The sequence below is a fragment of the Sitophilus oryzae genome, unplaced genomic scaffold (genome assembly GCF_002938485.1).
Source record: "Sitophilus oryzae breed Bouriz unplaced genomic scaffold, Soryzae_2.0 scaffold_85_pilon_pilon, whole genome shotgun sequence".
In the NCBI taxonomy this organism is placed as follows: Eukaryota; Metazoa; Arthropoda; class Insecta; order Coleoptera; family Curculionidae; genus Sitophilus; species Sitophilus oryzae.
Window position 1 is genome coordinate 2,870,093 of NW_022147483.1, and position 17,270 is coordinate 2,887,362.

At 34.3% G+C, this 17,270-nt stretch overlaps 1 protein-coding gene across 1 annotated transcript; it reads right to left on the bottom strand.

Annotated features, from left to right (window-relative positions):
* Positions 1 to 98: 98 nt before the first annotated feature.
* On the bottom strand, positions 99 to 15,491 carry LOC115890019 (myosin-1-like). Its single transcript, XM_030910121.1, has 10 exons — positions 15,243 to 15,491; positions 14,798 to 14,997; positions 13,130 to 13,234; positions 12,752 to 12,931; positions 12,289 to 12,537; positions 8,764 to 8,906; positions 6,116 to 6,262; positions 5,063 to 5,307; positions 3,548 to 3,712; positions 99 to 286 (listed from the first exon to the last, which is right to left on the bottom strand). Exons 1-10 carry the CDS (start codon positions 15,355 to 15,357, stop codon positions 147 to 149), a joined length of 1,689 nt encoding a protein of 562 aa, XP_030765981.1. The 5' UTR covers positions 15,358 to 15,491; the 3' UTR covers positions 99 to 146.
* Between the last annotated feature and the right edge of the window lie 1,779 nt (positions 15,492 to 17,270).

Below are 17,270 nucleotides of genomic sequence, written 5' to 3' on the forward strand. Positions count from 1 at the left end.
GAATAAAATTCGGACTACCCTGTGTAAAATTATATATGATTTGTCGAATATGTCGAAGAGAAAACTAATAAACATATTATAGAAATTTGTAATTTGTCTTTATTTTTCATTTTTACACTATTAATAATTTTTTTCTGGCACTTTTTTCAAGAAAATCGCTTCTTCTTCTTTTTGTCCGGTACGAAATCGTCGGATACTTGATTGGCCTGTACGATTTCTTCGCTTTGCTTCTTAATATCAGCTCTGGTCAGGATGTTGTGATCCGTAAACACGGAATCGATCAAAGCTAGAACATAACATGAAATTCCATGAACTTAAACTGCATGAATATAATTACAATATTTTTATGATTTAATTTTATTATAATGAATTAGTATACAGGGTTATTCACCACATACGACACGGAGTAACCCCTATAACATAGGATATACAACATTTTAATGAACAGTCCTTTCCATAAAATCAGTAAAATGAAAAATATACGAAATAATGCACAATACATGTACTGATTTCTATCGAAAATCGACAACTATGAAACTATGATCCCTTCCCCGACACAAACGGTACATTGTGAGACAGGAAACTGTAGAGAGAAACAAGCCCTATAACATAGGATACAACATTTTAATGAACAGTGCTTTCCATAAAATCAATAAAATGAAAAATACGAAATAATATACATGTACTGATTTCTTTCGAACATCGACAACTATGAAACTATGAACCCTTCCCGGACACAAACGGAACATTGTGAGACAGGAAATTGTAGAGAGAAACAAGCTCTATAACATAGGATACAACATTTTGATGAACAGTGCTTTCCATAAAATCAATAAAATGAAAAATATACGAAATAATATACATGTACTGATTTCTTTCGAAAATCGATAACTATGAAACTATGAACCCTTCCCGGACACAAACGGTACATTGTGAGACAGGAAATTGTAGAGAGAAACAAGCCCTATAACATAGGATACAACATTTTGATGAACAGTGCTTTCCATAAAATCAATAAAATGAAAAATATACGAAATAATATACATGTACTGATTTCTTTCGAAAATCGACAACTATGAAACTATGATCTCTTCCCCGACTCAAACGGTACATTGTGAGACAGGAAACTGTAGAGAGAAACAAGCCCTATAACATAGGATACAACATTTTAATGAACAGTGCTTTCCATAAAATCAATAAAATGAAAAATACGAAATAATATACATGTACTGATTTCTTTCGAACATCGACAACTATGAAACTATGAACCCTTCCCGGACACAAACGGGACATTGTGAGACAGGAAATTGTAGAGAGAAACAAACTCTATAACATAGGATACAACATTTTAATGAACAGTGCTTTTCATAAAATCAGTAAAATGAAAAATACGAAATAATATACATGTACTGATTTCTTTCGAAAATCGACAACTTTGAAACTATGAACCCTTCCCGGACACAAACGGTACATTGTGAGACAGGAAATTGTAGAGAGAAACAAGCCCTATAACATAGGATACAACATTTTGATGAACAGTGCTTTCCATAAAATCAATAAAATGAAAAATATACGAAATAATATACATGTACTGATTTCTTTCGAAAATCGACAACTTTGAAATTATGAACCCTTCCCGGACACAAACGGTACATTGTGAGACAGGAAATTGTAGAGAGAAACAAGCCCTATAACATAGGATACAACATTTTGATGAACAGTGCTTTCCATAAAATCAATAAAATGAAAAATATACGAAATAATATACATGTAATGATTTCTTTCGAAAATCGACAACTATGAAACTATGAACCCTTCCCGGACACAAACGGTACATTGTGAGACAGGAAATTGTAGAGAGAAACAAGCCCTATAACATAGGATACAACATTTTGATGAACAGTGCTTTCCATAAAATCAATAAAATGAAAAATATACGAAATAATATACATGTACTGATTTCTTTCGAAAATCGACAACTTTGAAATTATGAACCCTTCCCGGACACAAACGGTACATTGTGAGACAGGAAATTGTAGAGAGAAACAAGCCCTATAACATAGGATACAACATTTTGATGAACAGTGCTTTCCATAAAATCAATAAAATGAAAAATATACGAAATAATATACATGTAATGATTTCTTTCGAAAATCGACAACTATGAAACTATGAACCCTTCCCGGACACAAACGGTACATTGTGAGACAGGAAATTGTAGAGAAACAAGCCCTATAACATAGGATACAACATTTTGATGAACAGTGCTTTCCATAAAATCAATAAAATGAAAAATATACGAAATAATATACATGTAATGATTTCTTTCGAAAATCGACAACTATGAAACTATGAACCCTTCCCGGACACAAACGGTACATTGTGAGACAGGAAATTGTAGAGAGAAACAAGCCCTATAACATAGGATACAACATTTTGATGAACAGTGCTTTCCATAAAATCAATAAAATGAAAAATATACGAAATAATATACATGTACTGATTTCTTTCGAAAATCGACAACTATGAAACTATGATCTCTTCCCCGACTCAAACGGTACATTGTGAGACAGGAAACTGTAGAGAGAAACAAGCCCTATAACATAGGATACAACATTTTGATGAACAGTGCTTTCCATAAAATCAATAAAATGAAAAATATAGGATATAATATACATGTACTGATTTCTTTCGAAAAACGACAATTATGAAACTGTGAACCCTTCCCGGACACAAACGGTACATTGTGAAACAGGAAATTGTAGAGAGAAACAATCCCTATAACATAGGATACAACATTTTGATGAACAGTGCTTTCCATAAAATCAATAAAATGAAAAATATACGAAATAATATACATGTACTGATTTCTTTCGAAAATCGACAACTATGAAACTATGAACCCTTCCCGGACACAAACCGTACATTGTGAGACAGGAAATTGTAGAGAGAAACAAGCTCTATAACATAGGATACAACATTTTGATGAACACTGCTTTCCATAAAATCAATAAAATGAAAAATATACGAAATAATATACATGTACTGATTTCTTTCGAAAATCGACAACTATGAAACTATGATCTCTTCCCCGACTCAAACGGTACATTGTGAGACAGGAAACTGTAGAGAGAAACACGCCCTATAACATAGGATACAACATTTTAATGAACAGTGCTTTCCATAAAATCAATAAAATGAAAAATATAGGATATAATATACATGTACTGATTTCTTTCGAAAAACGACAATTATGAAACTGTGAACCCTTCCCGGACACAAACGGTACATTGTGAAACAGGAAATTGTAGAGAGAAACAAGCCCTATCGGAGTATGGTAGCTAAACGATTAGATTTTTGCAATTTGTAAGTTTTGGGTTCGTTGAAGGACTATTAGAGCTACAATTTAAAAATATTTTTACAAGATACAGAGTGTCCCAAATAAATAAAAAATACTAAATTGTATTTTTAATATTTCCAGAAATATTTCGTAGAACATTTTGGCGATAGTGTAGGGACTGTTTATTATTTATTTAAATTTACTTACATTCTTCGCTAATTACGTAATCCATAGACATAGTTTTGGTAGACTCGTACATCATGCGCTCGAAAGATTTGTAGCCTTCTTCCCTTTCGGCGTGCTCTAAGAAATCTTTGGCCTGTTGGGCTAGTTTCGTAAATTTCTTCACCAAGTCGGGAATTATTTTAGTGACTGAAACGTAACAAAATCAAAAATAAAAGAAAAACTAGAGATACACCTAAAGTATTTTAACGAGACGACAGCCATTCGTACCATAAACTTTGGCAAATATAGAAATAGATATAGAGGTAGATGTAGATTGTATGGAGGAAGGAAGTTAATCATTGCGACCTTATACAGGGTGTTTCAAAAAATATGTGCCATCTGTCGTATTTTTCATATCAACATAGGTCCGATTCTGCTTTGTTTCGTCTTAATAATCTTTCGATTTATTATAATTTTCTTCCAAGTACTTTTAGCGTTTCGAATTAAATTTTGAGGGTAAAAGTTCCTATAATTACGACATAGTTTAAAGCTAAAAAAGTGTCGATATATTACCATGGACGAGCATATGGGGTTATCACCACTGGAATATTTTCCTAAAAAATGCATGTACGCCACTGACTTTTTTTTCTCTTCTTAGCAAAATAGCGTAAGCAGTTTAATGTCCATTAAAAGTTGTCTCTTCGGTATTTTGTCGATTTCAGCCTGCTTCATGAGATAAAAGCAATTTTATTAATTTGCCTCGATCCAAGTTTAATAGCAACCTTTAAAAATATTTAATATCATTAACTTGCGAACGCTTTAAATAAGTACTCATTGATTCCTCATCAAAAAATATAAAAAAGTTCCTATAAACATGGGTATGGAAATGCATAGTTGTAGAGTTACAGTTTGTTAAAACCTTTTTAATTTTAGGTTTTTTGTAATTACCTTAAATACCACTATTTTTTTATTTGAAATTGCTGTAGGTGGGACTAATAGTAATAATATTTAATAATTAATTAGGTAAAATATATAATTTATTAATTTTATTTTAAGTTTGTTAATTGTGATTAATAAAATTGCATATATTATCTCATCAAGGAGGCCGAATTCGACAAAATATCAAGAGATAACTTTTAATTGGCATTAAACGGCCTACACACTATTGATATCAAAAGAAAAGAAGTCAGTGGCGCACATGTTCTTTTTTTGAAAAATATTCCAGTGAGATAACCCATATGTATTTGATGAATTTATCGACAATTTTTTAGCATTAAAATATGTAGCACTTATAGTAACTTTTACCTTAAAAATTTCATTAGAATCACTAAAAACACTCGGAAGGAAATTATAATAAATCGAAAGGGTATTAAGACTTAACAACTTAAAACCCTGTAGCTACGAAACAAAGCAGAATCGGATCTATATTGATATGAAAAATAAATCTTATTTTTACGTCAGGAATCGCCCCACGACGCGACAGATGGCACATATTTTTTGGTGATTAACTTCCTTTCTCCATACAATCTACATGTACCTCTATATATCTGTATTTACCATCTATTTCGTCTTCGGCGGGTTTCTCTACGAGTTCTGCAATCGCAATTTGCCTTCTCATCCTATGAGATCTGTCTTTGCTCTCTTCGACAGAGAGCAAATTGGCCAGCAACTGCAGATGCTTCAGGGCCACGCGTATTTTAGCAAGGACGCTGTGTCTGTTCTCCGTCAGCTTAGTAATGCTTTCGATCTGCTCCTCCTGTTCGCCAATTTCTTTTAAGAAGTTCGTTTTACTTTCTTTATATCTGAAAAAAAAGCGTATATAGTAATATTGATTTGTTTAACTTGTTCCTAATTTGTCTGGGTGTGATACACACTTTTTTTCTATCATTATTTTTGAAAGGATATTATTCTTCAGCTTAATTGAGAACCTCCCAAACCAGTGCAATCAAAACTCTTCCGCGTAACTTTGTGGATATATGTAGGTATATTTACTTATTGTCGATCTCATAATAGGTAATTTATTTAACATCCCTTATCACCCGAAAAAAATAGAAGATATGGCAACGTTGTAAATTTTCAAATTTCTAGATTAGGTCTAGAATATATTTGTCTCTCTCATTACATAGGAGAGAGAAAGAAGTATATATGAAATGTCAAACTTCCATCTGGTCTCAATTTTCTTTGTTATTTTGTTAAGAAAAGTGTTTTTCAGTAAAATTTTGGATATTTTTCTATCCCCAATCAAGTGTAACTTTTAGATAAACAATAATATAATGAAAATATAGTGAAATTATTACTTTATAGGGCCGAAATAAAGAAAAATTCAATGTTGAAATAATTTTCCGTTTTTCTGAAAAACCGAAAGAGACCGCCAAGAAAAAAGTTCAGATTCGTAATCTACGACCTCAAAATAGTGTGTATACCAATTTTGGTGAAAGTCGGACGATTTCCAGTTTTCCCAATAATTACCGAAATTTAATGGGGGCCAATCCGGGGACATACTGTATGTCCATGGAATATTGGAACACCCAATTGTAATAATAGAATTATTCACACCCTGTATGTTTAGAAGCAAAATAAAAAATAATAAAAATTTTAAATGATTCTCACTGGTTAGTTGTTTCCACCATGGTATTTTCCAGCTCAGATTTTATTGATGCTGCATGATTTGATTTCGTCATCAGTTCAGTGTTGCTGGCTTCGCATTTTGCCACCATTTCTGTCAAACGCTCCTTTTGGCGAAGTTGCTCCTGAAGACTGAAAAATGTTTTTTTCTATTAGCATTATATTTGAAAATTAAAAAAACTACACAACATCTGCATAACTCCATATTATTAGTATAAAAATGTGAGTTCAAGGGTTCAATGCAATATTAGCCTGTGTACAGGGTGGCCCGAATTCGACAGGATACAGGATCGGTTAAATGGAGGCAAAGTTGCGTAATTTGATGCTCAATAAAATGCCGTATTGCATTTTTATTTTATTTTTTTTTTTTGCATAAAATATTCTGGTGATGGAATTTTCTGTACGAAACGTCGGCAAATATCAAAGAGACTATATATAGTGTTTTAAGAGTGATGAAGATTTAATTAAATTGAAAAAAATCAGGTCCGTATTTAAAAAAATTAGTGATGGACAAATCTGTAATTTTTAGATAACAGTTGAAACTGTTATAGTTATTTATAAAAAACAGCTTAAAATAACCGGTTTCTTTATTTTACTGCTAAATATCTGAAAGAGTATGAGGCGGTCACCGCCAGGCGTATTAACGCAGTTGCAAGTTGCAACAATGACGTGCGCGGTGGTAGTATTTCCAGGGTGTCAAAACATTTCTAAATATCGATTGTTATCTAAAATACCTCTCTAAAAACGGTGGTTGTTTACAAATAAGCGCTGTTTACAAATTGCGATATAAAAAAAGCCAAAATTCCGCCACTCGTCTATACCTATACATTCCGATCTACCTACGCCCTGCCATGTACAGGGTGCATCTCACTCGACGGGCGAGAAGCTCTTAGTTATGATTTTACCATTTGCGGTCAAAAAATAGCAATATAAGAAAATGTGTAGTATATTCTTCATAAGTAAACCAACTACACACTAGAGTTCGAATTAATTTTACACTTAACTAGCGTGTACCAGCGACTTCGTTCACGTCGAATTAATAATTTCTAATGGTGATGATAAAGCAAAACAAGAATTTCCATTAACATACAAACTGGATAAAATTTTCTCATATTTGCCAAAAATAAGCTTTAAACGTCGAGCAGTTTAATCAGAATCGTGGTTAATCAATTACTCAACTTTTTGGAACACCCTGTATGATTTTTTAAAAAATTTCAAAATATGTAAAAAAACAAAATAAATTATGCGTGTCCAGGCGTTTTCCCGAAAGACTAATCGTTTTTTAAATAACAAATATTGTAATACGAGTATTTGAGGGGCGTTTTCACCCTGTTGGAATTTGAGATTCGAAAAACCCCTCCTTATCGAACCTCAACCCCACAGTCAATCCGTTTGCCAAAAATCAGCTTTAAACGTCAAGCAGTTTAAGCAGAATAGTGATTAATCAATGGTCATATTTTATGAAACACCCTGTATATATTTTTAAAAAATCTTAAAATATGTAAAAAATATTAAAATAAAATATGTGTGTCTGAAAATTTTTCAGAATAAATAAATACCTAAATATTGAAACTTAATAAGTAAGTACTGAAACATACAGCGCCATAATATCTCGACCTCCGCCCGTTATGCTCGTAATAGGTTGAAAAACAATGTAACTAAAACAACTGAATCGTTATTCTCCAACCTGTTTCGACCCTCCATCGACAATCGACCGATGCAGCAGCGTTCCTTTCCCACTCCGATTATCTCGACCACCGCCCTGTTATGCTCGTAACAGGTTGAAAAACAACGTATCTAAAATGACTGCTTCTCCAACCCGTTGCGAGCCTCCATCGACAATCGACCGATGCAGCGGCGTTCCTTTCCCACTCCTGTTATCTCGACCGCCAGGCGTTATGCCCGCAACTGTTTCAAAAAACCTGCTTCTTTTATATCCTATTATTTTTAAGCTGTTGCAAACCCAATACGACCATCGACGGTATCGACCGAAGCAGCTACGTTCGCCGTAGCGCATTCCCCACTCCGTTGTCCGTTGTCTCGCCGCCTGTATCGATGGTTGACGAAATAACATGTTTTCCATCCATACTAGTTGTTTTTTGTAATTGCTTCGAGCAGCATAGAATTTCGTGGCTGTGCAGAGCGCTGACTTCGTTTTTCGTTTCACGAGCGGCCGATCTCTACGTGTCGTTATTTTATATCTGTTATTTTTTAGAAGTAGTAACGATTGCGTTATGTTATTTATAAATAATTGTTATAAAATAACAGATAGTTAAATAACAACCCATCACTAAAAAAATTAGGTTGATGATGGTCGCCAGAAGCCGAAACGTCAAAGTCAATATTTAATCACACAGATATAGAGCACAAAAAGTGACTATGAAAATGTGTTTTTCATTTTAAGTTATCTTAACAAATAAAGCCAGGAAACAATAGAAAACAAAATTGAAAATTCCATTTTTTTCGAATATATTCGGAAGTATTCGGAATTTTTCAAAACGCAAAACGGCATTTTATTGAGCATCAAATTGCGCAACTTTGCCTCTATTTAACCGATCCTATATCTCTTACGGTTTCCGAAATCCCAATGATGAGCGAATTCGAACCACCCTGTACAGGGTTATCCCATTTACCATGGATATATAGCTTCCAAACTTGGCACAAAAATTGCATTTTTCAGGTAGGTTAAAGTCATCTCAACATCCTTTAGATCAAGCTGAAGACCGGTAAAACTTTCCGAAGGTTTCAGTTGAACCTTTCCCAAATTCAGATCACTCTAAAAAATAATATAAAAATATATACAGGAGATGGAATTTATAGAGGAGTAAAATTAACCAGAAGTTTATTTTTATTTGTGTGGATATCAATCAAACTTTTAGTTACGTAAACAAGGGCGCGACTTTTAAATTCATTGTTGCCAACTATGAACATATTCGGCGCAGTGCTGACTAACTAGAATTTAAATTTCGCGCTGGGGATTCAGGTGGTAGCTCTGCTGTAAAAAAATGCCAAGTTGCCACATTTATTTATTTATTTCCTGACATTGTCATTCGTTTTGACACTTTAGTTTTGTATACTCTGTTTTTTTTCTCAGGTAAGATTTCGACAGACGATGACAGAAGAAAAGCAGATGACGTCCCATACCAATCTATTTATTTTACTAAAAAAAGTTTCTAATTATTTTTAAGTTATCTATGGATGGGTTTAAATATAAATCCGTCATGCGTCGTGTCTTGTTGTTTTTAACCAGTTTTATTGGTTTATTTAAAAAATGACAGACCGTATTTCAATTTTATTGGTTTGACGGAACGATGAACGATAAACGGACGCCGATGCGTATGAACTCGCCTTTAGATTTTTGTCATTTTTGACGCTTATCAAAGTCTTGCCAAATTATAGGTTATAATTTTGTGTCAACTTTTGTTAAATACCCTGCGTTTTGGAAGATGATGCATTTTGATTCGTATTATTACGTGTGTTTTGTGTCTTTTGAAGTCAAGTGGAGGAAAAAATCGAGTGAAAATTAACTGTAGACCCAGAGCACAGTTTATCGCTGCCCAGGCAGAAAGTCTTATACACCAATGAAGTTGCCATCGATAAAGTTTCTATACAATTTCGTCGTAGATAAGTGCATCTCGTATAAGGTAGAAGGATCAAACTAAACACATACTAAAAACTGGAGTAGCTGTAAAATATCGACATCACACGATAGGCAAATAGTGGATTTTAGTACTGCAGAAAAATAATGTCAAAAGGTACTGGTTTAAAAAAATTAAGATTAAAGTTAATTAACCAACCTTTAAGGTATAAAATTTGGTAGGAGTTATTATTAATAAAATAGTTTGTTTTATTTACCTATGTTGTTTTATTTATTCCGGTGGAATATTACAAATTTGTATTTGTACAAAAGTTATATTGATAAATATAATCATAAATGCGGGTAGTTTCATAAAGCTTAAAAGTAAATAATAGTTCTTTTTTATATTTTTTTGGTATGTAGTGTCTTGTTCTTGTTTGTTTTGTATTAACACATACCGTTTTTATTAAATAAAATAACTCGATTACCTTTTTTCAGTTTTATACAGTTTTTTTCACAATATTTTGAAGTAATCACTTGTCATCTTGTCAATCAAATTTTAAATATTTCCTGCTATGCGTTCCTGTTGTACCAACTTATTTCTTTGTAAAATAAAATAAACTACTTTGAAATTAAAATGACAGACACATCTATCACTGTCAAGGATCTTCTCGTTGGACAGACTATATTAGGTGTTTTTGGTTTAAATACAGTGGCGAACAAAAGTATGGAAACATTTTAATTTATACTATTTCTTAGGAATATCTCACTTGCTGGTAACACTGTATTTTATCTATTCTTGATTAACCTCAAGAATTTGACTGATAAAATATAAAAAACATTTGACAAGGTTTTGTCGATTATAATGGTGTTTTGGTATTTGGTTGTTTACAAAAGTATGGAAACATTTTAAATATTTTTATTTAAAATTACTTTAGTTAGTGGTCTGCCTTAGTGACTTGGTGTAATAGTACTATTTTCAAATACAATGCCGAAATGCAAGTATTATGCCTCTGACTTTAAACAGAAGATAGTTGCATTATATCAAAAGGGTGTGAAGCAAATTGATATTTCTAGGCGGTTGGACATCCAGAAGGGGTACAGTAAGTAAGATTATTAAGTGTTATTTACAAAGAGGGACTGTAGATCCCGCAGTTAAAAGTGGAAGACCGCGAAAAACTTCCTTAAAAATGGACCACATAATTTTAAGAAAAGCCAGAAGCGACCCAAAAAAAAGTGCCGTTGATATTAACAAGGAACTTAGGGAGGAATACCCAGATGTAAACGTTTCTGACTGACTGTTAGACGGCGCCTACTAAAGGAGAACCTTTATGGTAGACGCGCCGTTAAAAAGCCCTTGTTAACGAAGCGCCACAGAATGGCAAGATTAAAGTTTGCTAGAGATCACAAAGACTGGACACAAGATCAGTGGGCTTCAGTAGTTTTCAGTGATGAAAGTAAGTTTAATTTATTTGGAAGTGATTCTACAGGATATGTGAGAAGGCCTCCTGGTCAAACATTTTACCCGAAGTATTTAATTCCAACTGGTGTGGGGATGTTTCAGACGATCTGGTACTGGTCCGTTAGTCAGAATTGATGGGCGTATGGATGCTCAAAAGTATGTTGAGATATTGGCGAAAAACTTGTTGCCATACGAAGATGATCTGCCTTTGTCATGGATTTTCCAACAGGATAATGATCCTAAGCATACCTCTCGACTTGTAAAGAATTGGCTTTCAAGGGAAAAAATTCGGGTTTTGGATTAGCCTTCTCAATCGCCCGATTTAAATCCCATCGAGAATCTTTGGATGCAGTTAGAAAAGCAAATCAGAAAAAGACAAATCACAAACCGAGAAGATTTATGGGTAGTTTTGCAGGAAGAGTGGCATAAAATTTCAATTGATTATTGTGCAAAGCTAATAGACTCGATGGGGAGAAGATGTCAAGCAGTCATTAAAGCCAAGGGATGGCCGACAGTATTAAAAAAATATTTCAATTATGATTGAAATATTTTTTATATATATATATATATATATATATATATATATATATATATATATATATATATATATATATATATATATATATATAATAAATTTCTTGCAGTTTTTAGGTATATAATAAAATTATATAAGAGTTTCTTGCCTTGAACTGCTAATATAGAAATTAATTCCACGCTGTGTTCGACATAATGTGGATCAACCTGCTCTCACTACCGGTTTCGGGGCCCTACCCCATCATCAGGTGAGCTTGGGTATTTCCACAATCTGTCGAGCACAGCGCAGAGTATATAAACACGATTTGTCGTAAAGTAGCGGTAAGATATTAAGTCCCGCATCGCGAGATAGCGGCCTGCGTGCAATGTAGGGGTAGTAATGTAATGGAGTAGGGCCCCGAAACCGGTAGTGAGAGCAGGTTGATCCACATTATGTCGAACACAGCGTGGAATTAATTTCTATATTAGCAGTTCAAGGCAAGAAACTCTTATATAATTTTATTATATACCTAAAAACTGCAAGAAATTTATTTTCCATTATATAATTTACCATTTTCCATTATTTAATAATACTAAAAGACTTACGTCTCTTCTGAGCAGATTTTTGATATTGGAACCGAACGACAGCACCCTTTTACTGACGTTCTCCAGATCTATCCGCCTTGATGCCAAGTCTCTCTTAACGATCTTTTCCAAAACCTTGAACTCCTGTCGTCTGTCATCCAAGTATTCCGTGGCCAATTGGCCTAGCTTGGTCGCGTTGATCATGCAGTTGCCCTGGTTTATACCATCGTTCCTTATAGCTTCCAGTATGGCATCGAAGTACAAGGCATCCTAAAAGATATAACAATAAAAAATGTGTGGTCCGCGTCTCTTAGCAATGTGCACAGTTTCTCGGTTTATTTCATACGTTTGGCAACGTTTTTACTGTTCTCTCTTTGTTCAGTACATTATACACGCGTTGTACTCTTCTTACATACGGAAATCTCGACCCAATACTAACTTTTGCCAGCCCTTAGTACTAAAACTCTATGAAAAAAAGCATTACCTTTTTCATTATGGCTATCATCTCCTTATAGGAATGCCTGATAACTATAGCAGCCTCTTTCTTCAAAATGGCATCTTGCACCTTGCCCGTTATTATTTGCGCTTGCTTCTCACTGGGAAACATGCATTGCCAGCTCAAGCCTTCGAATTTTAAGATGTCTTCCACTTCAGCATAGTGCAACTACGTTAAAAACATCCCAGCTCTAGTGCTATTGATAAATTAAAGTATAGCCAACGAGTTAGGGAAGATTTTGACACACGACATCCAAAAAAATGACAGAAAATACGATTTGTCTGTGAATTAAAATGACAGACACGACAAATGTCACTTTCAGGGATCCTGTCGTTGGATATACTAGACAGCAGTAGATATTCTTACCTTTAAGTCAATCAGCTCCTTGGTTTTTAGTTGTTTCTTATGGAGGAGTAAATCCTTAGATTTTCTTTTGTTAAAGTTCACTTGTTCCACCATTTCGATAACTTTCTAAAGAAAACAAAAATAAAGGTATAGTGCGTACAGAAATGCTTGAAAGAATGAATCAATAATACGAAACAATAATGATTGAAATAGTTAGTAATATCACAGATTAGGTATCCTATAAGTATACAGATAAAAATCTTGTCCCTAATTCGTGGTACGAAAATTGTTTTTTTATGACGATGTGCAAACGAGTCAAATTTCCTGTGCGTAAAAATAAACTCGCGTAAAATAACAATAAATAGCGTAATAGAGAGATATCGCTAAACCGAATAGCGTGCATGGACGTTAATAAGGCCAGATGTTATTTCCTTTACGTAAGGTGATATAATAAACGCCACGAATGTTTGGGAGTGATTCATCGCTTGATGAAGTTATAATCGACACGCGCGCTATCATTTTTACATAAAAACGTAATTTTTTACCGCAGACGTAGGTTTTTAAAGGCCCAGTCTAATCATCTGCCTGCGCTCCTCCTACTTATTCTAAAATGTTAGCGTGATTGACAAAGACGATACTATATCGCGTTTCTTTGATTGATTCGTTTTTGCGCGTCAGTCCATTGGTATGCTTGCAGTGCGACCAATGGAGCATTCCATTTTATATTTATAACCAAATTTATGTTTTGACAAGACTTTGACAGTTAAAAGAACAAATTACAACAGATTATATATTGATTATTCTATGACTTGAAACACCACGGCACTGGAATTAAGTTTTATGTGACCTTGAACAGATTAGTTCATATGGTAGCGGCCGATGAATCACTCCCAAACATTCGTGGCGTTTACTATATTAACTCTCTTCATTTATAGTTATCGGATCGGAAAGAATTCGGTTCGCGTCGCGTCCGCTATTTAAACTTAACCTAACTTTGAAATTGTTTTGTTTACTAGGTATTTTAAAACTAAAGGGCTAAAGTGCTTATTTCCAGTGCTTTGTTGTTCAACGTCTGCCAAGCAACACATTCTCTTAGAAGGGCTAAGTCGTCATCTGCTGTAAACCTAACCCTCTTTATAGGTTCTTTAATATTGGAAGAGGTGGAATCCATATTTTGAGCCATATTTATTTAATTAAAACTAATCCCAGTTACTTAAATATCAAATTACCTAATAAAACTAAAGTAATAATTCAAAACAATTCAAACATAACCTAAAATAAAAGATCTCGCCGGCCGGCCCCGATTGTCAAATACCGCAATTGATCCGCAAATTACGTCAGGCGGTAACGTTGTTAGCGGGTGTTGCGTTAAAAATTGACTCGCGCATATCGTAACCATGATAAGGTACGCGTAAATACTGCATGACGCTATTCGGTTTTCCGATATCTCTCTAATAACTGTGCCGGTCAGGCGCTGTGCACAATTTTGGAGGCCATAAGTGGGCGTGCTATGTGCGCAAACTACTAACCTAACTAGTGCCCGATTCCAAAAATTGGAACCACGAAAAACAATAAAGAAAAAACAAAGTTTATAATCTGTATAATCTGTGGTAATACTGAGTTTGCTTTGTTGTACTCGCTTTTTTCTTCTTGAGAATTTACGTTTTAACAAAAAGTGTTCGTATTTACCTCGGGTTGGGAATATTGGTAGGCCAGTTGCATTTCCCGATGTTCCGCCAATGTGTTCCTCAATTTTTGCTTATCTCCTCGAATGGCACTGTCCAAATCGTGCTTATTTTGCTCTATCTCTTTCTGTAACTTCTTCAGTTCTCTGATTTGCTTCTTCTCAGCTACACCAGTGTCCATTTCAATAATCTTCCTATCCCTAGCTGTTCAATATATACACATGATTACTAAATCACTTTTAAATTTTTAGATTAAACGTGGTGATTAAAAAAAAAATAAAAACAAAAAAAATTAAAAATTTTAATTATATAACATCCATTTACTTTGTAGCCTTAGATTGACAATTTACTAGCTCAGAGTCTTTCTGGGCACACCCAAAGTAGTGCCTCCACTATAAGTTGGCCGGCTGGTACTGAATAGGCTGTGATTATACTGCATTAATACTTACTGTAAAGTTTAATAAGGCCCTTATATTGCGTTATTTTGTCCTTGGTGGTCCATTTCTTGGAGGTCATTCCGTGCAGCTTGACCTTATTGGCCGACAGCATGTTTGTGGCGTTCATTTTTACGTATTTTTATAGGAAATCGAGAGAAAAAATTGAACAATTTTTTGCCGCCTTTGACATTAGGTAATATTTTTTTACCTTAAAAATAGGTACGGTCTACTTCAAATTCATATGGACAGTGACATGTTATAAAAAAAGGTACCTAAAGGTGATCCTATACTATCATTGGTTAAAGTAAAGGTCTCCACAGACGTTACTTATTAACGTTAAATATTTGCGTGTAGGTATACAGGGTGGTCCGTACTGTTCCGGAAACTTCGGCAGCATATTCTGCAGATAAAAATAAGTAAAAAAGTTCTTATAAATATATGTTCTAAAATGCTTAGCTTCGAAGATACAGGGTGTAGAAGTTTAATTTTTATTTCGATTTTTTCCAAATAATTTATGAAGTAACGTCAATATTTGGATGAAAATTGGTGTCTAGGAGTGTTTTGACATGAGAAATTTGATTTTGATGTCAATATGACTCCTATTAGTAGAGGGCGCCACCTACATGTGTTTTAACTGTTTTGAAGCTTAATAACTTTTTGTCCGTACCTGTATAAAACTACCGAGGGAAAAAATATACATCTCTGTGACTTTTTACGTAAAAAATATCTCTTTGTAAAAATCGCTACGAGTAACCGTTCTCAAGATATTTAGAATGGAAATAGTCAATACATGTCATTATTGACGAAAAATAAACACGTTGAGTAGATAAATTTGGGAATTTTTTTTTTAAATCATAATTTTTGACACAAAAATTTTCAAATTTATGATCTCAGTCTAATCACTATTTAGTCAACATGTTTAATTTAACCTACTGCTACTTACTGCAGAAATTATTTGGAAAAACCGAAATAAAAATGAGACTTCTACACCCTGTATCTCCGGAACTAAGCATTTTAGAACATACATTTATACGAACTTTTTTACTTCTTTTATTATTATAATTACTCCGAACCAATGGGCACTTACCCTAGTATCCTACAGGCAGAAATCTACGCTATCGAGAGATGCGTACAACTTATCTTAGATAGGAACTCTCGGAAACAAGAAATAGCCATCTTGTCTGATAGTCAAGCAGCGTTAAAGGCGATCAACTCCGTATCAATCAATTCGAAATTGGTCAAAGAATGCATAGAGAAGCTGAATAAATTAGGCAAAGAAAACAAAGTCCTCCTACACTGGGTGCCTGCTCACCAAGGGATAGAAGGCAATGAAAAAGCAAATAATCTAGCTAGGAAAGCAGCGAACACTCCACTAACTGAACCAGAACCGTTCTGCTTTCCAAGTGGTAACCAACTCAAGGCGGAACTCAAGAACTTGGAAGATTCCATCCGCAACCTGGAATGGAAATTTTCCAATGGTCTAAGACACTCGAAGAAGTTTCTGAGGGCTTATGATGAAGAAAAATCAAGATCTTCCTGGGTCTGAGTAAGAACAATCTTCGGATTGTCACGGGGTTTTTAACAGGACACTGTCTCATCAATGAACACCTCAGTAGATGAAACTAAGAAGAAACGGCGAATGCAGATTCTGTGGGGAAGATGGGGAAACACCAGTACACCTCATCACTGAGTGCGCCGAGACGACAACCATTCGTGCCATGAATTTTGGTACGACTGATATTGGAGATGGAGAACTACCCTCTATAAAACCGTCCCAGATACTGGCTTTTGTCAAAGCCCTGGGACTGTATGATGAGTTATGATTCAAGAAAGGGGGACACAATGGATCTGTAAGGTCGAAGTGATTAACCCCCCTCCCACTCATTCTAAATTCTAAAATTCTACTTCTTTTATCTGCAGAATATGCTGCCAAAGTTTCCGGAATACAGTTCGGACCACCCTGTATACAGGGTGTCATAATGAACATATTATATTCATAGGAACTTTTTGTTTTATTTTTATCTGTATGAATCACCGACC